A 27,091-nucleotide genomic window follows, 5' to 3' on the forward strand; every position below is an offset into this window, starting at 1 on the left:
TGCTTTCAAACACAGCCAAGGACCCACCCTACTTTGTGTTGGAACGCTGGAATAGCCTTAGGATTCAGAGAAAATCCTTTCTGTGGCATGAGCACTGTCACACGCCAGCCCTGACGCCTGCAGCTGAATCGGCAGGCTGCACACCCCAGAACCTGCCACGATGTTTGTCACCTGACGGCATCTCTCGGCACTCAGGCTCAATAAACCATAGTCATGGACTTGGAGAAACCACGTGGCTGGTCGGTATATACACTGAACAAATCACCTCTTTTGGCCTCATTTTCTTTGTAAACTAAAGCGGTCACGTCCATCGTGAAAGATGAAGGGGTTGAATCTAACATGGTCTGGCTCTGGGCCTCTTAAAAAGATTCCATCTGCCGAAGAAAGATAACCCTCTTTGCCTTTATTTTTAAAAACCTCCAGTGCGCAGGATTCTACTTACTTCCATACAAACCCGGTTACTAATATGCCTGACTGTCAGCAAGCTCTCTGCCTCCACCCCGGCTCTCTCTCCTGATCACACAGTTGCCACTGGCTTTCATCAGGTGTAATAAGCCTTCGGGAAGCGCGGCGAGGGAAACGGAGAGCACAGATTGCACAAGGGGGCTTCTCGCGCGTGTGCAGCACAGCATCGCCCGCGCACTCTCGTGTCCTCCCAAAGCTGAGAAAATCGAGGATGCCAAGCGTATGGAAAGACGTGCTGCTGCTGTCCAAATGGGAAAGGCGGGTGGAGAAAATCATTTAGAAAAAGAGGCTGAGGGAAAAGAGAAAATCAAGCCCAATCCAACAGCTGCAAACAAGAAGCCCGGGAAACGGTTACCTTGGATGAACTCGGATTTCCTGCTCACAGAAGGCAGGGTCCGGTTGAGTCCCAGGATCCTGTCCAGGTGGAAGGCAAACACCTCGCTCATGTCCAGAGGCTGCTTGAGCAGCCCGCAGGGGCTGGGTCCGCAGGCGGGCCCCGCGGGCCGGCCTGTCCCCTGCAACACCAGCAGGCGCGCTCTGCTCCTGGGCCAGGCCGGCTGGAGACCCGCCACCGTGCCGTCGGCCAGCAGGCGCATCCGGCCGATGTCTTCTCCGCTCAGCCACGACGGGGCGCTCTCGCTGTAGATCCTGATGTTGCTTCCCTCGGCCCGGGGCAGCTGCGCATCTGCGTCCCCACCTTGCGCTCCCACACCCTGCATCCACCCCCAGGGTCGCTCCCCAGCCTTGGCCAGGTTTCCTCCCCGGACGTGCCCGGGCACTTCAGCATCAGCTGCCCTTGCAGCTTCCTGAGGCCGAAGGGACGGTCCGACCAAAGTCCCGGGTCCCGGGGCCTGAGAAGCCACCGCATACTTCTTCCTGCGCTTGGGTTTCACGGTGCCACGGATGCTGGCGGGCTTGCTGCGCTTGGAGCGCAAGGTGATGTACACCACGTTGGGCTGCAGCGTGGTCCCATTGCCCTGGGACTCGGGAGGGGCCAGCGTGCCGTCCAGGGGTATCTCAGGGAAGGGGGCCTCGGCGGTGGCCCGGCTCCAGTGCGGCCCCTTGCGCGCGCGCCCTCCGTGCGGGGCAGAGGCGCGCCCCACCTGGCTCACCAGGAAGCCCAGGTAGATGGCGCAGGCCGTACCCAGCAGGAGGTTCCTCCTGGTCCTGGGGCGCCGGCTGCTCCAGAGTTTCCGCACCCTCGGGACGCACAGGGAGGAGAGGAACCAGTTTATGAGTTGCCCTGGCTTGTCCGGACAGCTCATTTCTGAGCTTCGTCCACATGCTGCACAGAGTTTAAAGTCTGCCGTTGGCTCCTTCTGGCATGATGCATGGTTTGCTGAACGCAGCTGTCGCCTCCACTCAGGTGTCTACGTGGTCTTCAGTGGGTCGAGGAGGAAGTTAAGGGCTGGTGATGGAGCCGGGCAGGCTTCTGACACTGGCCACAGCAGACCTTCTAAACCCCGACAGCCTCCCCGAGGAGAAGTCTGGCTAGTTCCTGGGAATGAATGGAAACAGAGCGAACTGAGTCACAGTCTCAAACTCGGTCAGTTCCTCCACAAGAGGAAAGAAAAACGCGGAACCTTTTCCTTTCATCACTATCACCACGAAATGATTTTTTAAGTGAGGTTTAAAAAAAAGTAGAAACAAGATAGATGTATAGATTTGATATTCAGTTTCAATTAGTGAAAACCAACCACCAAAATCCAAGACTATTTTATAACTTGTAGCTAGAGTCATTTAATTTGATCCTGAAGGAAAAGCATTAAAATTGGACAAATCCAGGCTTTTCGTTTTGAAATTCAGAAATAATTTAAGAAAAGTAACCACAGGTTTTAGAAATCTGTAGCTATCTTCTATTTATTTTTAAAAGTCCTGCTTTAACTAGTTGGACGGAAGCACCAAGTATTAACATTCAAATTCAGAAACATATTCTCTTAATCGTATGGTACAGTCTTTTCTTCATAATATATTCCATTATCTTACTTTAAGGGTTATCATAATATAAAGGCATACATGCCCATGTATCTCGGAAGCAATTACATTTATTCAGTCACACACACACACACACAGAAACACACACACACACGTAAACACAAAACACACATCTAACTGTTTTTTATTCCTTTTCTTTTCACCAAAGTCAGCTGAAAGAAGAGAACCAAAAGCCCTCTAGCTCTACTTTTTCACATTATTAAAAAGAAGAACTGGTAAAAAGCAACCTTACTTACACAGCTGGCCCCGTGCTTGGCCCCAGGAAGAATGCAATCCCTGACTCTAATGCAAAGAACTATTAAAGGCTGAGGCATGTAAGTAGAACATATTTCATGGTCAAGAGTGTTCCACATTTCAAATATTTCAGCTCTGCTTTCAAAGCTCCCTTGAAAACTCCTGATTGCAAAGCAAAACGGGTACTTGTTCACTGGCTGCTGACAACCCACTTTTAAGATGTGTAAGGGTTTCTTTTTTTTAATATTGTAAAAAATAAACTTTAATTTTAAATTCTGGGGAAAAAAAAAGCAAATGCCGTATTTTTCCACTTATTTTTAACTCCTGGGAGCCCTCTAGTGTCCTGTATGGAAACAGACTCAGAAGTGTCAGTCTTTTTGGTGTTAAAATGCATTAGAGAGTGTTCGCTTAGCAGCAGTGAAATAAACACCTCATGAGGTGAAGGCATTCACCTCTCTGCCCATCCCAGCCACCGGGGATTAGAGCAGCAACGTTGCCAGGGACTTACCTTTCCATCCTGGCTGTGTCCAGAGTAACACTGGCCTCCCACCGCTTCTGAGAAGAGAAGGCCCAGAAGTTCAGAAAAAGGCAAGAAAGGGTTAATGCAAATGAGGGAGAAAAAAGAACAGGCCGATAAGAGTCCACATCGGTGGGAAGAGACGTTTATAGTGTGCCGTTGCCCGGTGCAACAGTTCACAAAAAGAAGTTGTGGATTCTCCCTGTTTGGAGGTTTCTTTTAAAAACAGGTTAGTGATTGCTTTAGGTGGCTTGCATGTCCGGGCACAAAGGCAGGGGTTGATGACCTCCGGGTCTCACTTAGACTTATTGTTTTTGCTTCTACAGCAAATAGAGTCTAGAAGGCACGCAGGCAGGCAGGGGCCAGGGAATGTTTTCCCCACAGGAAAAGAAGGTTGTTATGGGGGGGTGGGGGCAGGGAGTGGGAATTAGAGTATGGTGTGTAATTGTAAAAAGACTATATTTAACAATGCGGAAAAGATCAAGGCATTGGAATACGTGTAGAAGGAAAGGATAAACTTCCAAGTGATCAAATACCAGAAATTATACTAGAACTGTTCCTGTAGCTCTCAAACTCAGCCCATGCTTCCTAGAAGCACCCATAGATTCTGGCTAAACTGCATGAGAACTTGAGCATCAAATTGATTTCCTTTGTTCTCCAATACTCTTGTTTTAAATTTTATTTTATATTGGAGAATAGACGATTAACAATGTTGTGTTAGTTTCAGGTATACAGCAAAGTGATTGTTATGTATATACATGTATCTATTCTTTTTCAAATTCTTTTCCCATTTAGGTTATTACAGAATATTGAGTAGAGTTCCCTGGGCTATACAGTAGGTCCTTGTTGGTTGTCTGTTTTATATATCGTAGTGTGTATATGTTAATTCCAAACTCCCAATCTATCCCTCCCTACCACCTTCCTCCCTGGTAACCATAAATTCATTCTCTAAGTCCGTGAGTCCGTTTTGCAAATAAGTTCATTTGTATCATTTTTTTTTTAGATTCCACACATAAGTGATACCATATGATATTTGTCTTCCTCTTTCTGACTTACTTCACTTAGTGTGATAATCTCTAGGTCCATCCATGTTGCTGCAAATGGCATCATTTCATTCTCTTTTATGGCTGAGTAGTATTCCATTGTAAATATGTATCACATCTTCTTTATTCATTCGCTGTTGATGGACATTTCGGTTGCTTCCATGTCCTGGCTCTTGTAAACAGCACTGCAATGAACATTGGGGTGCATGTATCCTTTCAAACCATGATTTCCTCCGGATATACGCCCAGGAGTGGGATTGCTGGATCATATGGTAGCAATACTCTTAAAGCACACTTCCATGAGCCCAGAATTATCTTCTAGATAGTAAATATTAACTTTTTGAAAGGAAACGATAACCAAGCCAGTTTGTAAAACTATCTTGCTATTTTCAGTATTCAGAAGAATAACTGACCTGAAGTCTTTAAAAAGTAAAAGTAAGTCTTTGGCAGAAGCCAGGTTCTACTAAGCAGAAGACTCTGCTAGCTGTTTCCAGAGCAGGTTTCTTTAGCGGCGAAATGCTTAGGAAGTAGATAAGAGTTGTCTGGCTTAGCAAACTTGGTGGACTCCTCCTCTCGCCCCCTGACACCTCACTGAACTTCTTGGGGGCCCTTCTCCCAGCCCTGGCATCTGACAGGGAGTCACCACTGCCGAAGGGGAAGGTCTCTGGTAGAGTTAGGAACCAGCTCATGGAATCATGGGTGTAGCTAATATATTGATATTACAAATACACTGGATAAACAGGGCTCAGCAGATAAAAAACAATTTGAATCATTCTTCCCACTGCCTATTCAAACCCACTCTGGGCACTAGTAGCCCTTTTCAACTGCTTTGGATAAAAATTCAGGCATAATTTCTGTAGTCCGACTTTTTTAAATTTCTCCATCATTTGAGCCACAGACACACACATACACGCACATAAACGAATCAACAGTTAGATTCTATGTAGTAGTCGAGATGTTCACATTTCTTTTATGTTTACAGCATTTCCCCTCTCGGGCAGCTTGCTGTTCCTCAAAAAAGTATGGCCAAGGGCTTCCCTGGTGGCGCAGTGGTTGAGAGTCCGCCTGCCGATGCAGGGGACACGGGTTCGTGCCCCGGTCCGGGAGGATCCCACATGCCGCAGAGCGGCTGTGCCCGTGAGCCATGGCCGCTGGGCCTGCGCGTCCGCTCTAGGGGGGAAGGTGTAGTCACTTTGAAGATCGTGGCCTCTCTGGCTGGCTGTCGATGTCTGCTCAGCCCCTTGGAATCTGGCAGCCCACTATTCTGCGGAGATCACCTTGTTTCTTCAGGCCCTTTCTTGCAAAGCATTTGAAATAACCAGCAGGCTGGCTTTCTCACTTGGGCCTGTGTGTATCGCCCACAAATGGTCCAACAGACGCAGTCACATCCTCTGCCTCAGCAACCTCAGGCTCCCCAAGACAGCAGCCGCCTTCCCAGGCACAGGGATCTCACACCACACTTTGGAATGTGCAACCATTCCCATCTGTTGCTCAAGGTCACGGCTGAAACTGAACAGAAAGGTATTTTCTCCTGTCAGGTATCAAGGGGCTCCAGAGCGAAGTTCCATTCAGTTTTAGAAGAATAAGCCTGAATTCCTTGCGTGAGTCCCGGTTTGAAAATTTGTTGTCACGATATAATATTCACATACACCACGTGAGGACGCATGGAGCACTCAAAATATTTGTTACTGCTCTGAATATTATTAGCTCAGAGAGACTGATATGATAATATTACCTCATACCTGAAGTATTCTCTCTCCATTAAAAAATAGATCTATGAGCAAAACAAAGTGTAAAGGTAGACGATAAGACAATGGTGTGGCCCATTAAAATAACCGGGAATTTTTTATATCTTTATGGAGAAGTAACATGGGTTTGTGGCAATGTTCCATTTCTTTTTCTTTCTTTTTTTTTTTTGGCCATGCCATGCACCTTGTGGATCTTAGTTCCCTGGCCAGGGATTGAACCTGGGCCCCTGCAGTGAAAGAGCTGAGTCTTCTTTTTTTAACATCTTTATTGGGGTATAATTGCTTTACAATGGTGTGTTAGTTTCTGCTTCATAACAAAGTGAATCAGTTATACATATACATATGTTCCCATATGTCTTCCCTCTTGCGTCTCCCTCCCTCCCACCCTCCCTATCCCAACCCTCCAGGCTGTCACAGAGCACCGAGCCGACATCCCTGTGCCATGCGGCTGCTTCCCACTAGCTATCTACCTTACTACGTTCGTTAGTGTAATCACTGGACCACCAGGGAACTCCCTAATGTTCTATTTCTTGACCTAGATGATATTTATTTGGGAATAATTCCTTGGCTATCCATTTACTATTTGTGCACTTTTCCGTATATATCTTATCCTTTAATAAAACTGAAAGAGGTGGTGGGTAAACAAATATTTATTTAACAAATATTTTTTTATTTATTTTTATTTATTTTATTTTTATTTTATTTAACAAATATTTATTTAACAAATATTCATTTATATTCTTTATATTGTGGATATAGCCGTTATACCCCCATACAGAAAGGGAGTGAGAGAGTAACAATGTTTCACATCTTTTTTATTTACAGTGAAGAGGTCCTGATACTTTCGTCATTCAAGAATTAAATTAAAAACGTGAAGAACAACGAAATCACTGAAACTTTGAAGAATAGATGCCTAGGTCCCATCCAGCTCCCCAGAGGTTCTCCTTTAATTGCTGTGAGGAGCGGCCCAGAAATCCATAGTGTGAAAAATGTCCAGTGTGCAGGGTTATAATTCACTCTTCTAAAGGTTAAATGGCTAGTTTCAGAGGCAAATTAACAGCTTTTCACAGTCAAGTGACACGCGTTAGGTTTTACTGTCAGGGAAATAATCTTTAAATCCTTCAGTTCTTCCAAGGGAAAGACCCACGTGTGGAAAGGCTGTTTCTCCTTCAACCTGGGAGAAGTCCAGGACCAGGGCCGACAGTAGGAAGGACTCTCCTTTCCCCATGTCTGTCAGGTGTACTGTTTGCTGCTACCGTGGGAACAAGCTCACCCACCAGAGGATTACGTAAGGGCTCCAGTCACTGAAGACCTAAGTATAAGCTTTTCCTTGCTGTGGTTGACCCAGACTTGTTACGTAGGCTATAGACCCACAGATGGATACTCTATCCCTGGTCTGTGCTGTCCAGACCTGCCCCCAGGGTCCCTAACACTTGCCCACCATCCTCCTGACCTATAGGACCCACAGCTCTCTTAGAATCATAAGCCTGGCCTTAGCCTCGGTTCTTGGGTCTGACCTCTGACCTGCTTGTCATGAGGAATTTGCTAGTACTCTTGCTACCCATCCTAACAGCAGGCCTGGGCGGGACCAAGCTGGCCTGACCTGTTTCTGAAATTCTCTTAGCCTGATAAGCTTTGAAATTTTGTTACAAAGGGGTTTAATTGGTACCAAGAAGTTGGTGGTTCTTTCAGTAGTGCTTCGATCTGTCTTTAAAACCTTATAAAGAAGTTACACGTTTTGTGTTATGTGTTGTAGAGATACGTGCACTTTTATCTGACACTGATGACACACTGCTAAGGACGTTTCTCCTATTGACCCATGCCACCACACCTAGTCTCAATAGAAGTACTTTCAAAGAAAACCCCATGTCTTCTCAAAGCTAGACTTACCAGGCTTCCCTGGTGGCGCAGTGGTTGAGAGTCCGCCTGCCGATGCAGGGGACACGGGTTCATGCCTCGGTCCGGGAAGATCCCACATGCCGCGGAGCGGCTGGGCCCGTGAGCCATGGCCGCTGAGCCTGCGCGTCCGGAGCCTGTGCTCCGCAACGGGAGAGGCCACAGCAGTGAGAGGCCCGCAAAAAAAAAAAAAAAAAAAAAGCTAGACTCACCCATCTATGAAGCGATGTTGAGTGTCCTAGGTCCGTCTCTCACGTGCGACCAAGAGAGCACCAATAGGTCTATTTCCAGGGGATGCACAGGCTGGCCTTTCACTGCATTGGGTCTCCTCCCCTCTGTCTACTGTTATATCTGGTGAAGAGTAACCTCGCCTTTTCCCGGTGTAGAAATCTCCCACAACAATCCCTTTAGCCTCATCTCCCTAGGAATGTTGGTTCCGTTTATTTAAAGTTGTGTTTGTGTTAGGATGGTCCCACCACGTGCCCAGAAACTGAGCAATGTTTCCAGAAACACAGCATAGTATAGGAAACAGGTAAAATATATGACAGTCAAGTTGACACATATTGGAAGCAACAGATGTTTGTAGGGTTGTCATTTCACTTCTAGATAATTAGATGATCTATGCATGTGATAATAGTCAGCATCTGTTTTATAATTATAAAACCCAAGAACACACAGACTCATTGTGGAGTACAGAAAAAGTAGGTTAACTCTGAGGCAAGTTCCTTCTAAAAGCCCCAGACAGTCTAGACAACTAAGTTTCTCTGTTTCAGCCGTGGATACTGAAGGCCTCAATTCTCTGTTTCCAACCCACACTCCCAGGGAAGCCAGGACGGACAGACACGCTGGCCCTGGGTCATTCTTGTCTTAGGACAGAACGCCCCAAGCAGCAGTGGTCTTCAGCCTGTGTGGAGGGATGAAGATGGGATAAAGCACTCTCAATCCTTAGGCTCCTTGCAGGATACTAGTGCAGAGGAAGGATCTCTCCTCTCCTCCCCGAAAGCAAGTTGGTGTCAAAGAATAAGCTGCTGGTGGAGTACAAGTAAAGGAAGGAAGGCCCCCTGGCGATCCTAGATTAAATTGAGCACATTAGAAATGGAGCTATAAATAAACACCTTAAAAGGACAGGAAAAGAAGACAGAGAGAAATCTGGGGTCGTTTTTACACTGGTGTCTCGTTTTGAGACTCAGTTGTGTTCCCCACGATGGGTCAGACATGTGTGGCACATCTGATAAATTGTTGGGCTCTGAAAACCACGCACACACGGTTATAAATTGATAAAGAAACTGGATTAGAAAAGACAGAATGTGTTAGTGTCATGTATCTGGCCCGTCCACCCTATGCATTCAAGCCCCAGGAAAGAACTACAGGCAAACCCTGATGGAGGGATTTTCATGTTTTATTCGGAGACACAGAGGCCCTAGCAGTACACACTGGTTTCCAGGCAGGAACTGGGGTGCAAGGTCAGGGAAGAGCCCATCCTCCCCGTCCCACTTCCAGGCGTTGGCAGCTGAGAATCCCTAGACCAGTGGTTTTCAAACTCTGGCCTTGGACCGGCAGTATCAGCTCCATCTGGGAATTTATCAGAAATGCAAGCCTTCAACCTCACTCCAGATCCGCTAAATTAGAAAATCTGGAGGAGAAGCCACGTAATCTGTACGGTAACGAGCCCTCCAGTTATCTGATGCATGCCTGTGCTTGAGACCCATTGCCCTGGTGGACACGCCCCAAAAAGAAGGGGACAGGGGGCTTCCCTGGTGGCGCAGTGGTTAAGAGTCCGCCTGCCGATGCAGGGGACACGGGTTCGTGCCCCGGTCTGGGAGGATCCCACATGCCGCGGAGCGGCTGGGCCATGAGCCATGGCTGCTGAGCCTGCATGTCCAGAGCCTGTGCTCCGCAACGGGAGAGGCCACAACAGTGAGAGGCCCGCATACCGCAAAAAAAAAAAAAAAAAAAAAAAGAAGGGGGCAGGCCAGGAAGAAGAGAGGAAAATGCCAAAAGAGGAAGGATAAAGTAAGAAGTTCAGAAGACTCAAAACCACATTATGTGAGGCCGCTCCGTACCTCTTCTCCCTTTATGAATAGTGTTCTATTTCCTCCTAGACATTGCATCCATTGGATTAGAACACACAGAGAACAGGTTACATCACATACTCGCCTTCACCACCCAGCCCTACGATTCGAGCCCCTTGCTCAAAGCAAGGCCATAACCTGTAAATACCGGGAAAAGAAGAAATTGGAGAGAGACTGCCATTCACAATCCATGGAATGAAAACCAGGAGCCCTCGTGGCTGAGTGTGGAGGAAAATCCCAGAAAGAAATCAGATCCTCTACAGGCCATCACCAGTTCTGCGTCCATAAAGTACCTTCTACAGGAAAATCACAGTGGTTTCCGAAAGGCAGTCCTCAGGCTCCCATGGCCACATGTAATGTGTATCGTGGCCAAAAATTATAAGCCAAAGATCTTTGGTAAGAAGCTTGGAATGGGTTCTGCAGTTGAAAAGGTGAACAGATACAAAGCACTGTACACATAGAAGAAAATCAATTATTTTTATAAGAATGAACATGTTGCTTCTCTAAATAAAACACACCCCAATTATTTCCCTACAGGAAATAACCAATGCTTTGGTTCAAAAGGCACCTTATTTTGCAGGTCTTTGGGGTATGAAGACAACCTTGATTGAGGTCATCACCAGCTCAAAGGCAATGCTCTTTGCTTTACCTTTGCACTAATTACTTAGGACAGAGAAACAGCCAGACAACAGAGCTGATGACAATAATTCTGCATTTAAGTTCAGTGGAGCTGAGGAACTTGTAAACAAAATACTCTTACCTCAGCGAGGTGCTTTTGGCAGGTGCTGTGGACTGAATGTTGTCTCTCCTCATAATTCACATATTGAAACTCTAGTGGCCAATGCGATGGTGTTTTGAGATGAGGAGGTTGTGAGATCATGAAGGTGATGCGCTTGTGGTGGAGTTAGTGCCCTTGTGAGAAGAGACAGAAGAGCATGCCTCTTCTCTCTCTGCTCTGGGCCGGGTGAGGATACAGCCAGAAGACAGCCACCTGCCAACCAGGGTGAGGGCTCTCAACCACAGCCTGGCCACGTTGGCACCCCGATCTCAGCCTTCCAGCCTCCAGAACCGTGAGAAATAAATGTTTGTTGTTTTAACCACCCAGTCTATGGTAATTTCTTATTACCATAGACTTATTAGCCTGGACTAAGAGACCAAGAAAGTTCATTTTGCTCAATTTCCTCATCTGAAAAACTGGGGTTATTGTATCTAGTTCAAGTGTTGTTCTAACAATTAAATTCTATGTTATATGTACGTAAAGCGCTTAGCACAGTGGTCGATCCACAGAAGTCATGGCTTATTCACCTGCTCTCTTTTCTTGCAAGGATGACGCGGATGACTGAGCACTCTCTCAGGAGACCATAAGAAAACACCAGTGGGTAAAACATTGATCAACACTTAGTTTCAGGTTCAAGAAACAGTCATCAATCTTACTGAATTACTAATCCAGCAAATTCTCCAGAATTTGATTCACTATTTCCTTCTATACTTAGCAAAGGACTTAAAAGATAATCAGGTGGGCTTCCCTGGTGGTGCAGTAGTTGAGATGCAGGGGACACGGGTTCGTGCCCCGGTCTGGGAAGATCCCACATGCCGCGGAGCGGCTGGGCCCGTGAGCCATGGCCGCTGAGCCTGCGCGTCCGGAGCCTGTGCTCCGCAACGGGAGAGGCCGCAGCAGTGAGAGGCCCGTGTACCGCAAAAAAAAAAAAAAAAGATAATCAGGTACATTCTGCTGGCTACTTTGGATTCAAACCTTCAGTGATTTTTCCCTTTATTTAAAATTAGTCTCTGGTAACCGCTGGGAGGCTACAGTCAGGAGGTCTTTAGCAATGTAATTGACATCACGGGGCGTTTGTCATACAAGGTATTACGGTGTGGATCACACCGGGAAGGACTTCCCCTCGGGTGATTTGACATCTTCCAGCTGGTTAGACCTCCAGAACAATATTACCAGAACAATAATGACTGATGACAGAAGTATAAAACTCTAATATTCATTTTACTTTTCTTAATAGTAACACCTCATAGGGCTGGTGTGAGGATTAGATGAATTAATAAATAAAAGCCCTTAGCATACCAAAAAGCAGTTAACTCAGTCATTACCAGGACACTGTGGTGGGGAAAAATAGACCTTAGAAATGTTTACTTATCATGGCCAGAAAGAGATTCAGAGTTGACCACCGCCTTTTGCTCACAGCTCACGGGAGGAGTCACCGAGTTGTTGGATGGTTTTAAACAGTCCTTCTCCAGGCAGGTTTCTCCCTCCTATGCAGACACTTGTAAGGGGTTATCAGAGCCTGAGGTGTCTGTTGCCTACATTAGTCTTTTTGCTTTTTTCATTTAAAATATCCTTGCAGCGAGTACTTTGTGACAGGCACTGTCGAGTTCCTTTGGATGTAGCTGTGGAGAAGAGGGTTGATCTTCTTCTAGGATCTCGCCGTCAAGGGGAGTTTGGGATCCCATCTTCCAGGCCAGACTCCCCAAGAGCTTTCAGCTCTGTCTGTTCTCCACCCTCTTCCCCAGCCACCACCTTAGGACCTTCCCAGACATAATGTCTGGTTTCAGACCCAAATTCTTCCCATCCTGTCTGGTCTCAACACAGTTAAGCAGAGCCCTCCTACACACAGCCTCAAATACGACAATTCTAATCAGGCCAAATTTGCCATCTGCCAAGTGGCAGAACTAGACTTTGATTAGTTTTATAGATTATTCATTTTAGCTTGATGAAGAATTCAACTACCAATCTGTCCTAAGTTTCAAACCAAACCAAAGCTTATTTTCACTTATTGGACCTTGGAAAAAAAGACATTGTCCTTTTCTTTAAGAAAAAGAAAATCCTTTAAAATTAGTCGAATTTTAGCTAACAGGTGAATAACTTTCCCTCTAAAATATATTAATTTTTAAATAAATTTTAAAACATTTAAAAGATGAGTATGGAACTTCAACAGCTGAAGCTTTTAACTGTCTGAGAAGCTTAGTGAATCTAAGTTCATCACTAAACATTTTATCACTTTTCTAAGTTTTCCACAGAGAACACAATTCAAGAATAAAATGTGTAACTTCTGCTTCAGCATTGTGTCCGAGGCCATTACTCTTAAAGACCTTCGTACTTTAAACCTAGGCTCAGGACAAATAAGGAAAAACATATAATCACTGTTTGCAAGTTCTCTAAAAGAAACAATTCTCAAATTTAAATTTTCCAGAAAAGAATATCAGTTTATATGAGATGACTATCAGAAATCACCAATATTCAAAAAAAAGAGAAATTTTAGAATTAGAAACCAAAGATAAATTTAGTATATACTATATAAATAATGTTTAAGGGACAACAAAGTGAGCATGCAATAAGAGGGGATTAAAAATGATTGAGCACGTATTTAAAAGAAATTTTAAAGTAACATGGAGAAATGATAATAGAAATTAAAACTCAATGGATACAATTTTGAGTCCTGGGCCCAACAGTGTAGCTTATACTGAATGAAATCTTCTACCAAAAATAACTTTAAAAGTTGTAAACACATATAAGCAATCCTTTGAAGGCCTTGGAGAGCCAGCGCAAATGGTTTGCAGCAGCTGGAATCCCTAGAAAGGGATACACGCAGGGGACTCGCGTCACCTCAGAAGTCTCCCGTGGGCATCTTCCAACTTGTGGCCAGGGCAACAAGGGCCCGAGAAGAAGGCAGGGGTCTCACGGGCCGAGACACATGTGGGGTCCGCGAAGCCAGAGGCGCTGGGTTTGAGGAGAGGGGATCGTCACAGACGGTGACCCCAAGTCTGCCTTCGCCTTTCCCTCACACGGCTGGGCACGTGGCTGGGCAACCTTGGGCCGTGAGTGTGCAGAGCAGGCCTGAAGGAGGGCAGGAAACAGCATCCATCGTCGGGGTCAAAGGTAAGGGCCAGGTGCTCCATGGGGTCCACCAGGGGCTGTGAACTGGAGGTCGGGCCAGGTGCTCCATGGGGTCCACCAGGGGCTGCAAACCGGAGGTCAGGAAAAGTAGAAGCAGTGCTGTTGGCACCCCTCCCCTGCCCACGGCCCAGAAACACCACCAGGCTTTGGAGGGTGACCTCCATCCAGGGGGCAAGGTGCTGATGTGCAGCTGGGCTAGCACATCCACCCGGCCCCCGCAAAGGGCAGTGTAAGTGAAGGGCACCTGGGCTCAAGCCCCTCTGGGTCCATGGCGCATCCCCCCAGGCATAGAGCCTGGGTTAGGAGAGGCCCGTTTCTCCAACAACAGTCGGGAGCTACGCTGACAGAAGCGCTGAATTCTCTCCCTCACAAGAGAGGACCTTTTTGATCTTTTCTGCACTCCTTTCTGCCAGATGAGCCAGTTGTCCCCTCCTCTCTCTCCCTGATTTATTCTTCCTCTGTACGTCAACCCCTCTGCTTATTTCCAGTACTCTACTTATTCCATGGTATTGTCATTTGTCATTGGTGCCATGCTTTTCTTTTGTTTCCAGGCAGCAGGAAACCTAAAAATCCAATTCAAGCATCCACAAAAAAAAGTGGTCTTGTCTGGTGTCACTGGAACAGGCAGGGATAGAACTGGCCTCAGTGTCGCTGGGTCACGTCTGGCTATGATTCTCTGTCACTCTCTTGGCTGTGCCCTTGTCAACGGCAGACTTCCTCAGGTTGATCCCCAGGTGGGTGGCTTCCTGAAGCAACAGACTCTATGTGACCCCTCTCTCACCTCTAGGAGAAAAAAAAATTGTAAGCATCTCACAGCCACCAAACAAGCTTTCTGAGCTTCGTGCAGAAGCCAACGCCTATAGATGAAAGAATGTCATATAGGTTTACACCTTGGTTACCCGTTCACTGCTGAACCAGTAACTATAGTAAATGACTTTGAATTATCCCTGGAGCTGCGTGTGATATTAATCCCATACAAATCCCTAACCTCCTGACTGCTACACGGTGGGAAACGCTTAGAATGGTGTTGGGTAGACGAATAAAGCATCGTTATAATCACAGTAGGTATTTTCTATTGTCCCCATAAAACCATGAGAGCCTGTAAGAAAGAGAGAGTCCTGACATACCTCTGTGCCTTCAGATCCTACTCGTGGCTGACATACGATCAGGATTCTACAGATTCAGATTCATTCACCTGAATGAATGGGCAAATAAAATAATAGTTGATTCTCCTCAAAACTATATTTGTCACCAACCATTCCTGTAATTCTCTTTTTTTTTTAAAGTCTAGTCTTTTGAATTTATTTTATTTTTGGCTGCATTGGGTCTTCGTTGCTGCGTGCGTGCTTTCTCCAGTTGCGGCAAGTGGGGGCTACTCTTCCTTGCCATACGCGGGCTTCTCATTGCAGTGGCTTCTCTTGTTGTGGAGCACAGGCTCTAGGCATGTGGGCTTCAGTAGTTGTGGCACATAGGTTCAGTAGTTGTGGCACATGGGCTCAGTAGTTGTGGCTCGTGGGCTCTAGAGCACAGGCTCCATAGTTGTGGCACACAGGCTTAGTTGCTCCGCGGCATGTGGGAATCTTCCCGGACCAGGGTTCAAAACCATGTCTCCTGCATCGGCAGGCGGATTCTTAACCACTGTGCCACCAGGGAAGCCCCCATTCCTGTAATTCTTAAAGCGTATTGTAGTTGCAATAATATTTGTACAAAACCTCATTTTTCAACCCCACCCTGCATGGTTGTAAGTTTTACCTATTGCTTTTTTGTGGTCCTTTCACTTGATTTCAACACATTACTGATTATATTTAGAGCTGCTATTAATACAGACTTCAATTGCTGTCCTGTTTTTCCCCTTGAGCAGTGAAGCAGTTGCCATGGAAACAGAATCCAATACCTCTCTCTAGAGCTTCACATCAATGCAGTTTGATGAGAGGAACTCACACACCACCTCCTACCTCTCTTTTATAAGTCTAAAGATCTATTACCTCCAAAAGATGCAAGTCATCACAGGGGTGAGGCACCTTTGATGAAGTGTGGGTTTGACAGCTTGTCCAAGAAGATGTATCAGAGCTCTCATCTGGAAATAATTCCCTAATCAGAGTTAGAGAAAGTTATTAATGCTTGAATTGACAAAAAAATCTCCAAGTCACAAGGTAGATTTTATTTATAGGTCGGAAGAAGGATCATTTTAATTGATAGCACGCAATCAGCACAAAGTCACAGACTCATAACCACATTACCTGGCGATTATGTAGTGGAAGCATCATTCCCCCCAACTCCACCTACACAAAAAGTGAGATTTGAAATCTAATCTAGGTGGGCTGATGGGGGAGGGGAGAGTAAGGCCCCAGGCCTCTCTGGGAGGGGCAGCTCCTCTCAGCCAAAGGCGAGGGCAGTTCTCTGGAGGAAGCTGTAGTAGTTCTAAGCTTGAGCTGCTCTACTCTGAACCGCTGTGGGAGGGCACACTGGCTACGGGAACTCTGTGGGGAACCAGCAGCCTCCGCTGCTGAGTAGAAATGATTGATCACCAAGTCCTAAACCCTCAGTTGGAATAAATTTTCCAAGACCAAGCTTTGACCTTGTCAGCACTCCAGAATCTTTTATCTGGTACCTGGATGTGCTATGATGGAATTTTCTATCCTGTCCTGAGGTGTTTGCACAGAGTCTACCTCTGTGGGTGTATCTCTGAGGGTAACCTGGGTTAACCCAAGGATGTGGTCTGGAGAAAACCAGGATGGGGTGGATGCAGGGGACAAAGAGGCAGCAGCGGAAAGATTACAACACTAGAGCCTACTGTACCATCAAGGACCTAAAGCATAGGGATCTAAGCAAAGCAAGTAGCCAGTGGACAAGCCACATCCAAGTCATCATAGGGGTATGGACTCTTAGATACTGGCAGCTAACAGCAAGCTCATGGATGAGACACAAAGCCTAAAAGGTACATGTACAGACCAGAACAGGATCAATAGACAGAGATCGGTACCAGAAGAGGAGAAAAGGCAGAAGATGAGGCTGGTCTATAAGAAAACAGACAGGATCCCATCCTGATTCTGTGCTGAAATCCCAGTAGATTTTGTTGCGGGATCTTTTCCTTAGTGCAATGTTTTTATATTTGTTTTCTTTTTGATTATCTGCTTGTTTGGTTTATAATCCCGACCTTATCAAGATGAGACCTTAAAGATGTCACAGTATATTTGTTCTTGGTGTATGTTTTCTCTGTCTCAAGGAAAAGGAAGATTATCCATGATCTGGATCAAGATTGATTCTCCCAAGTGCCTTGGTTGCCACGGTTTTGTTCTTTGCTGTGTTAACCTTTGCCCTCATCCTAAACCCATCCCAGTGTTCCCAAGGAACATTCAATTCCCATCACTTTTCTAGGAGAGGAGGAGGTCAATATTCTTAGTGGAGTGTATTCTACATACCACCAGATTTGGAAATATTTTTTTGTCCAGACTTGCACAGGGTCCCCAGCTCTGATACTGCACAACAAAGCCAGACCACACTTGACCCATGTCTACCCAGGACTCAGGGGCATTCAGGGTTGCCAGGTTCTCTGCAGGTACTAGTTGTGGCTGCTATCTTGCTTTCTTCGTACTAAGCCTATTTCCAAGGGACTGGGTACAGATTAAGCTCTTAGTTGATCTGCTTTGGACAAAATTCCTGACCTGCTTCTACTCTACCTCTTACTTGTTTTCCCCGCCCTTCCTGCCTGCCCCCACTGCTTCACTGTGTCCATCTTCCTTCTCCCCTGTTCTTGTTTTAACAATCCTACTGTACTCCCTACTGCCCCTCCATTCTAGGATGGCTAGGACGGCCTGACTGGATAGACTGAGACGGTGTCATGTCCCGGGAGAGCTCAGAGCAAAGCCAAGGCCATTGTAAAGACACTGGCTTTTACCCTAGGGAATTAGAGAGCCCTGGAGGGTTTTCAGTTGAGAAGTGGATGCGGTCTAAAAATGACTGAAAATCATCGCTCTGATTGTTGTTTCAGGAACAGATTGTGGTGGGGGGTGGATCTGCAGACAATCAAAATAGCTCTGATTGGGACGATGGAGCCCTGATACATGGTAGTCACAGGAGAGGTGGTAAGATGAGGTCAGATCCAGATGTATATTTTAAAATGCAAAGTAAAAGGATTTCCTGGAGTTTCGAATCTAGGATATAAGAGAATGAACGGAGCAAGGCTGACTCCACAGGTTTTACTCTGAGCAATTATTTAAACACTCACATACTATTTCAGGGCATCACAACTATTCCAGACATTATTCTAAGCCCTTTGCCAATCACAGCTCATGTAATCCTTGGAACAACCCTATGATATAAATGTTATTAGCATCCCCATTTTATGGACGAGGAACTTGATGTACAGATTGCTTAAATGACATGTGAATGTAATTGCCATTAGCTGAGAGGGATCGTCTAGGAGGTGAACAGATTGGAGCAATATAAGGAGTTCGCTCTTCTACTTTTCAAGATCTAGAGAACACTAACCACCCACCTGTCCAGGCTCAGTCCGCCTGTGCTTTCATGGTACACATGTCTTATCTGCAAGTGTTGTGTTAGGTACTGCAGGTTGGCACCAGGGCTCCCACAGCTTGGTCTAACTCTGGAAATAGTGGTATGATGGGAAATGTTTCCCAGTCCCTTGGAGGGGGGAGTAGGATTTTCTGAGTATTTGCTGATTTCTGTGTAAATATTCAATTTCAAACAATGTAATTTTATTGAATATGGAGTTTGAGAGAGATGTATACAGTCTCCCATCAGCTGCACCTCACCACTAACTGGAACCTTTATGATAATTTTAAAGGGTTAGTGACTATCTGTCTACCTATCTATCTATCTATCTATCTATCTATCTATCCATCTACCTATCTACCTAGTATTTGGGGCCCCGAAATGAGGAGGAGAATTTATGGTTGGAGACATGGCCAAAGCAGATGGGAAAAGTAACTTAGACTTGAACTTAGGTTAAAGTATGGATGATAAAGCAAGAATAGACAGAATAAATCCAAGGATGTGGAATTATGAAGGGACTACATAACTATAGGAGAGCTCAGAGGTTGAAATAACTGATTCTTGGCTGATGGCATGAGGGTCCAGAGCAGAGATGACCAGGATGTAAACTGAGGGGACTCCAAGGCAGGTCGGCCAATCAGGAGTCTCTGGAGTAGGTAAAGGAAGAAACTCAGTCAGTGTAGAGAAGAGGCATCAGAGGACCCTGAGAGCAGGCAACAGCAAACACACTCAAGCTTGGTGTCTGCCAAATGACCACTTCTACAAACTGTCTGCCTCTGTATCTCCAGGAGTTCATTTCAAAAAATATTTTTGATGCAGTGTATCTGGGTTGCGTCAAGGAACTACGTGCTTCTTAGAAGCTTCCTAAGTCATTTATAGACAATATCAGGTTTGGAAACGTGTTAAGTACCAAAGACAGAAGGAGTCAGGATATCAAGGAATCCCAAGTGCCAATAAAAGTCACCTAATTATGAGATTAGAGTTTAGGGCCAGGACAGCAATGCCTGAAAGGAATAGGACCCAGATAACAAGATAACCCAGTAGCCAAGTAGCAGGATACATAGGTAGGAGCTGATGCTGAGACCTGGGCACGAGGACCACGTGAGGCATCCTCAGCAAGGGTTCACAAGGGTCCCAAACGTGTCACCAGGAAGTTTTTAACTTCTTGGCAATGGGTCCAAGAGAAAAATGTATTCAGGGAAGTGACATGATCATTTCACTTTCACAGAAGCATGGTGGGCAGAGTGCAAAGAAACAAGACTAGAAGTAAGAAAACTAACCAAGGGGGAAATCAAACAAAAGATGATGAAGGCGTGAACAATGGCTGTGACCATAGGAATGGAAGAGTGAGGTTGGTTTTAGAGACATTTCAGAGTTAGAACTGCCATAGGATATCTGATTGGATATGGAGAGGGAGGGATAGGGAGAAATGGAGGATAATTCTCACATTTCTGGATAAAGGGAGAGGAGGAATAGGGAGAAATGGAAGAGGATCCCCACACCTCCAACTAGGGCGATCTGGTAAACAGCATACTGCAGGGAGATAAGCACCTAAGAAGAAAAACAGAGATGAGATCAGGACTCTTGGTGGCAAATAAGAGGAAATAACTCAACTGGCTCAGACAAAAAATGGCTTTTCTTGTTGCATGGAATCAAAGAAAGGCTTGAACCAGCAACGATGTCATGAACTGTGGTAGCTACCATGCTGTCTTCTCAGAATGTATTTTCATATCCCTTCTAATCACAGTCTCCAGGTTTCGAGTACAGCTACGTCTGACATACTCACAGACACAGGAGAAGTGGATGAGCAAGGACTGGCCGGTCAGAGTGCCCCACACTTTTGGCCAGAGTGACCAACTCAGAGGTGGTCGTAAGACGTGAGCTTTTGAACATACATGTCAAGGTGTATAGATACATTATAGTTTTTTACCTGTTTCAGATACTTGAATGCACATTTCAGGTATCTTCACAGAGGTCAGAATGAGGCATGGATCTCATAATACTTTAGAAAGTATATTAAAAATGAATAACCAAATCACTGAAATCAGAGACATTTTGACTTGAGAACTAACACTACCACTGATGCGCCATGTGGATCTGAGCAAATCACCCTTTGAACCTTGCTCAGCCTCGTCACCCACCAGATGGAGGTAATAATAGCGTGTAACGCACCCAGTTGGTCTAAGAACTGAACAAAATAATGCAGAGAAGGGTCTTCATGCAGTCCCTGCCTATGGTAAACACTCCACAATTATTATTTATCATTAGTATCATTATCCTCCATCCAGAAGTCTTCATTTTAGGGCCCTACTAGTGACCTTCTCTCCTGACTTGTTTCTACCCCCCCAAGCGCCTGCCAGCTCTTGTCAGAGTACCCATCAGCACACCCCTGACCTTGCCCCACTGTCCTCCCACCACAGGTGTCATGTTGCCTCCCTCTTACCCTGTGAATCCATCAACTGGAAACACTGTTGAAGAAAAACCACACGTTCACACCAACAAGCAAGTGAAGAGGCCATGTACGTTCACAGGCGGGCACGGTAAAGATTATGTACACGACAGGTATCATGGCTAAGCCCTGGGCTCAAGAGATTTTATATTTTTGATGAGTAAAATCAAGCAAAACTTTTAATTAAATGTGATACTAGGAGAAGTTTTTGGTCTCCAAAGATGGAGAGTTTAAATTACCTCGTTTTTAGAAAATCAACAAATGAGCCCTTTGACCACACACACTTAAGACAAGTCCTTTGTCTGTGACAAAGTTGCAGTGACCTGTAGGCTGAAGTCAGGTGTTGTGGTTTGATCAGTCACCATGTAAGGTAGAATGAACTCCATCTCTGAGAATATTGACATCCTTTGTTTATTGTTATAATTGGTTGATTTGTTTATTTGATTCTGTTTTGTTTGCTTGCTTGTTTGAAGCATTGAGAATCACGTGCAGGTGATGAAGCCCAGAAGGCAGAAGCTGCTCTGCTGAGAGACCCAGCAGGAGCAGAACCACTTCAAGGCCCAGAGGACATCATGGTGAGGAGAGACTTCCTCCGAGCTTCTTCTAGAACTAACGGTGCCCAGCACCTCGGGAGCTGCAGCATCATGAGCACAGTGGTGGTGCCACATCCATCAGTCACGGCAGCAAGAGGTCTTCTTCTGACGACTGTGATGCTGGTAGCTGGTAACCTAGGGAAACTAGAACAGGAAAAGAAGAAGATGAAAATGTCACACGGGCCCCATGATCACCTGGGAGGCTTCCCCTTTGGGGACTGGCAGACGTAATTGCGGGAACTTGGATGCTGAGGTCTTGTAAACATACTGCAGGAGGCATTGTAATTTCAGCTTTAAAAATAAAAGAGGTCAAATTTTATATAAACCAACTGGTGAGGACTGCTTTCAACCTCCTTATATTATGAATTTAAAACATGAGGTACAAACTCCTTAAGTGTCTTGACCAAGATTACCCAGGAAGGGAGAATGACGTATGCATCAAGATTTTGAGCTATAGTATGTTATAATAATATAGAGTAAAAACCTAAAAGTTGGTTTGAATGTAGAGAGTAAATATCTTCCTTACCATTCGTCAATCCAGAATCAGAACTGTAAGTAAAGCCAGGTGAGAATTTATCGGAAAACAGTAATTCTCCCAAATACAAGCTGCAGCCATAAGAGGCAGTAACAGCCCAATTCTTGGGCTGACCATGGATTTCATACTGAGAATTCTTATTGTCTGAAATCACGAACTATCAGAAACATTTCTGTTTGACATTATTTCAGTAAAGATAAAACACCAGAGTCTGGTCTGGAGGAGTTTAATCATTGTGATACTCTGAAGCAGCCTTGATTGGCAGTCCATGTGCAGAGTTTCAGCAAGCAGGTCTTGGACACAGCATTTGACATCTACGTTAACTTTGTTTCCAAGGAAAACATAACTGGGTTCACTTCACAGGCCAGAATTGACGGTGGCCCCTTTACACACAGCCTGACTTTTCTTGGAGCCCATCAAAACACCACTTCATTTACACTGCACCTAAAGGCCACTCTTGCAAAATCCCATAGTAACTCTTTTTTTTTCCCTTTCTTTGGTGAAACTCCCCATGGTTCCTTGGATGTGCAGTCTCCCACATGGCAATGAGTCAGTAAAGCTGACTTAGCTGGTACACAGGTTTGTCTCTGGTGGTCTTAGGCTGATTGAGCTAAGAAAAGACAATTTCTTATATTTTATTTTATTTATTTTTCAAATTTCTTATATTTTAAATGTCTACTCTTAATGATCTGTATGATATCCTCTTCCATATGCAGAAGTCATGAAATAATCTAATTGCAAAACAGAAAAACGTTTATAGCTTAAACGTTTCCATGCTATAAACATAGAACGTTCTCGAGATCAAAGAGGAAGAAAATCAGTGTTTTAAAAATGAAATACACACATATTTGGTTTTCTTTTGCTTTCCCAAAACCCAGCCTGTGCCTCTTATAATACAACAGTGATCAATAAAGTGTTTTTTCTCCTTAGTTGTATGACTGAGCAACGCTTAGTGACAACAACCAGCATCACTTGAAAGATACTGAAAAACTTAGAATACTGAAGAATTTCCACAACCTCCTTCCCAGTCCTCATTCTTAACATATGACCTTATTTTCTACTTCACAGAGAATTAGGAAAAAATCAGAAGGGAATGTACACAAGCCTCCAGCACATCTTCGCCACCTCCTGAAGCGGCACATGTGTACTTGTTCCTGTGTATGACCTTCCTGTGCATCCAACAAGGAGGCTTCCCTCGGCTCTGCACTAGGATCCCATCTGCTTGCACCCACACAAGGGCATTGTTCCAGGAATTCTCTCCTTTCTTTTCCCTGGTGGCCCACCCTCAAGACAGCCCTGGATGATCCTCAGTGCTTGGTACCTGCACCGTGATGCAGTCCCCTCTCACACTGAGTCAGGGATGGACTGTATAACCAGCAGAATTCTGCAGAAGCCCCAGTGTGTGACTTCAGCTGCCAGGTCATAAAAGACAATGGCACCTCTGCCTTCTGGGAGTTCTCACTGTGGGGAAGCCACACCATGACATGGGGATACTCATGCAGTCCTCTGATGAGGCCCGTGAAGGGAAACTGAGGTCTCCCCCCAAGCAGTGAGGGCCAACATGCCTGGCCCATAAGCAAACCTCCTCAGAGGTGGCACCTCCAGCCCGTCCACATCTTCAGATGCCTGGAACCATGGCCAGCATCTCCATGCAGTTTTGGGGGAGACTCTGAGTGAGAACCCCACCCAAGATGCTCCCAAATTCCTGACCCACAGAAACTGTGAGAGAGGACAGATGTCCAGTGTCCCCCAAGGCATTGCATTTGGGATAATTTGTTACACAGCAATAGATAACTAATACATCTCCTGTGATCACAGGACTTGAGCTGCTCCCCATCTTTCCCAGAGGAAAATCCAGAGTCCCCTGTAGGCCTTATGAGGCCCCTCCCATCCTGTTCACCCCATTCTCACCACCCCAGGTCCACCCACGGTGACCTCCTTCTCTTCCTCAGAGTCCTGAGATGGGCCTCAGGGCTTCTGTCCTCACTGTTCCCTCTCCCCTCCCCCCCCAGCCATCCCTCAATGTCTCCCTCTCTGGGAGGCCTTCCCTGATGACCCTTCCAGAAACACAGCTTCCCACATACAACCACACCCACATCCACACACATTTGTCTTTCTCCCTCCTTTATTTTTTCCTTAATACATCTTACTATTTAATAGACCACATGTACTGTTTATGATCTGGCTGCCCTCATAGCTGAGAGCTGAGCTGGTATAGGGATTGTTGTCTGTCCCCAGTGTCTATAACACTGCCCAGTTTACTGTACATCCACCATAAAGATGTCTTGGATGAATGCATGAATGTTGAGGATGCAAGGATGCAAAATTAATAGTACCTTAAAAATGCCTGACATAGGCCTTTGTGATCTGACTCCATTTATAAACCTACCTCTAAAATTTACCACTAGTTTATATAGCAAATACACAGGTCCTTAGAATCTGCACCTTTTGTTTCATCTTGATTTTCTTCTAAGTTCTCTGTTTTTTAACTTTTATTCCTATTATTATGTCCTCATTCTACACTGCTTCAAAGACTTCATGAAATTAATATAAATAAATGAAAGTAAGTAAATAATGTTAGTGTTCTCAGAATAGGTGATTAAAACTATCACTGGTTCAGTACATTAGAGAATTGTAAACATTTTAAGAAATAAAGATCTAATTTTTTGTGAACCCTATTTTTAAAAGTCAGCAAAAGGTAATAGTTTTATTTTTCATTGAGGTAAACTTTATTGTGAAATAGTTTACATGAAAAATAAACTTTGGATCAGGACAGGAACATTTATATTTAACATTTTGCCTCATCAATTCTCAGTATCACAGTGTATTTTTTCTAATGTCAGGTTATTCTTGGAAAATTTCATTTGCTTTCTGGATATAATAAAACTCTTCTTGAAAATTATTTGTGATAAACTGATTCCTTCTTTTCCAAAGAACCCAGGGAGAGTTCTTTTAAAGACTACAGTGGATGATTACACTATCTAGTGAATAAACAGGTTTTTTCTGCCTTCACACAATTCATAATTTCTCATTATGTATAGAATCCTCAAATTTGGGAGCAGGAGAGCACACCCAGTAGGATCCTATACGATCATTTAGCAACTACTGGAAGGAGGGAGAGTAGCGTATATTTTGGAAAGCCCTTACAGCCATACTTACCCCCAAAGAGTCATAAAATGATAAACATCTGTTCAATGATCAAAATGGGAAATAATTGGTTTTGGTTCTAAAGGAAAGAATAAAATAGTACTTCTCAGGATATGTTTCACTTTATAAGTACTTCTCTTATTTAGTGAATGGTTGAAAAATACAATCAAATGAAAAAAATATATATAGGTATATACCTTATCATGTTTATGTGATTGATATATTTACCTGGCTGAGGAAATAGTGTAATTGCCATAAAATAATCACAAACTTAATACTTTTGTAGATTTTTAAAAATTTACTTATGTATTGAAGTATAGTTGATTTACAATGTTTCAGGTATACAGAACAGTGATTCAGCTATATATATATATATATATATATACACACACGTATCTGTATATATTCTTTTTCAGATTCTTTTCCATTATAGGGTATTACAAGATACTTAATATATTTCCCTGTGTTATACAGAAGGTCCTTGTCATTTATCTATTTTATATATAGTAGTGTGTATCTGTTAATCCCAAACTCCTAATTTATCCCTCCCCCCTCCAACTTTATTTTTTAGAACATCTCTAGATTTACATAAAAATTAAGCAGACAGGACAGAGTTCCCATATACCCTGTCTCTCCTCTCTCACAGTTCCCCTGTTAATAATATCTTGCATTAGTGTGGTACCTTTGATACAATGGATAAACCAATACTGAAACATTTTTATGAGCTAAAGTCTGTAGTTTAGAGTTTACTCTTTAGGTTAGTTCTGTGGGTTCTGACAAATGTATAATGTCAAGTACCCACCATTACATGATCATACAGATAGTTTCACTGCCCTTAATCCCCTGTGCTTCACACCTTCATTCCTCCCCTGCCCCACCTGAACTTCTCACAACTACCGATCTTTTTACTGTCTTCATAGTTTTGTTTTGTCCAGAATGTCATGTAGCTGTAATCATACAGTAGGCAGCCTTTTCAGATTGGCTTCCTTGACTTAGAAAGGTGCATTTAAAGTTCCTTCATGTCTTTTTGTGGTTTGATTCTTTCTTTTATTGGTAAATAATATTCCACTGTATGGATGTATTACAGTTTGTTTATCCGCTCACCTATCGAGGGACGTCTTGGTTGCTTACAGTTTTTAGCAATTATGAATAAAGCTGCTAGAAACATATGTATAGACATAAGTTTCCCTTCATTTTTTGTAAATACCTGGAAAGATGATTGCTGGATTATCTGGTAAGACTATGTTTATCTTTGTAAGAAACCACCTAACTGTCTTCCAAAGTAACCACACAATTTTGCAATCCACCTGCAATGAAAGAGAGTTCCTATTGTTCCAAGGTGTTTCCATAATTTGGAATTGTCAGATTTTTGAATTGGAGCCATTCTAGTAGGTTTTGAAGTGTGATTTAATTTGCAAATGTTTTAACTTATAATTGCCTAGTGACGTGATGTTGAGACTCCTTTCATATGATTATTTGCCACTTTTAAAACTTTTATGAGCTACCTGTTCAGATCTTGAGTCCACTTTTTAAGCTGTGTAGTTGGTTTTCTTACTGTTGAACTTTAAGGGTCCTTTGTATGTTTTTGGATACGAGTCCTTTATCTGATATGTATTTTACAAATGTTTTCTCCCGTATCAGGGTTGTCTTTTCATTCTCTTAATGTCTTTCTCAGAGAAGTTTTTAATCTTAGTAAGTTCAATTAATCAATCGTTTCTTTCATTCTTTGTGCTTTTAGTGTTGTATATTAAAGCTCATCACCAGATCCAAAGTCATTCAGATGTTCTCTGAATGTATCCTATCTTTTACAAGTTTTAAAGTTTCGTATTTTACATTTAAGTGTACGATATGTGTTAAAATTTTGTGAAAAGTGTAAGGTCTGCATCTAGCTTAGTTTCTTTTGCACATGGATGTCTAGTTATTCCAGAACTATTTGTTAAAATACTGTCCTTTCTCCATTAAATTGCCTTCGTTT

The 27,091-nt window shown here is 44.2% G+C and overlaps 1 protein-coding gene and 1 long non-coding RNA gene across 3 annotated transcripts in view; one reads left to right on the forward strand and one right to left on the reverse strand.

The window, feature by feature from the left end:
- The window catches only part of GASK1B (golgi associated kinase 1B), a 41,496-nt gene extending 38,132 nt beyond the window's left edge, over positions 1 to 3,364 (reverse strand). Inside the window, exons 1-2 of one of the 2 annotated variants that reach the window (XM_060147514.1) lie at positions 3,203 to 3,364; positions 821 to 1,963 (exon numbers count right to left, since the gene is read on the reverse strand). In XM_060147514.1, coding sequence (XP_060003497.1) covers positions 821 to 1,730 — 910 coding nt within the window. In that variant the 5' untranslated portion in view covers positions 1,731 to 1,963; positions 3,203 to 3,364. Of the gene's footprint in view, positions 1 to 820; positions 1,964 to 2,696; positions 2,869 to 3,202 lie in introns of those variants that run through there. The other variant, XM_060147513.1, reaches the window with a different exon arrangement.
- Positions 1 to 24,871, forward strand: LOC132519616 (uncharacterized). The gene is made up of 6 exons (XR_009540210.1): positions 1 to 1,401; positions 1,832 to 2,011; positions 2,609 to 2,774; positions 20,813 to 20,911; positions 21,315 to 21,557; positions 23,038 to 24,871. It is a non-coding gene; the product is annotated as an uncharacterized LOC132519616 (long non-coding RNA).
- Positions 24,872 to 27,091: the final 2,220 nt, after the last annotated feature.

The sequence above is a fragment of the Lagenorhynchus albirostris genome, chromosome 4 (genome assembly GCF_949774975.1).
Source record: "Lagenorhynchus albirostris chromosome 4, mLagAlb1.1, whole genome shotgun sequence".
Taxonomy (NCBI): domain Eukaryota; kingdom Metazoa; phylum Chordata; class Mammalia; order Artiodactyla; family Delphinidae; genus Lagenorhynchus; species Lagenorhynchus albirostris.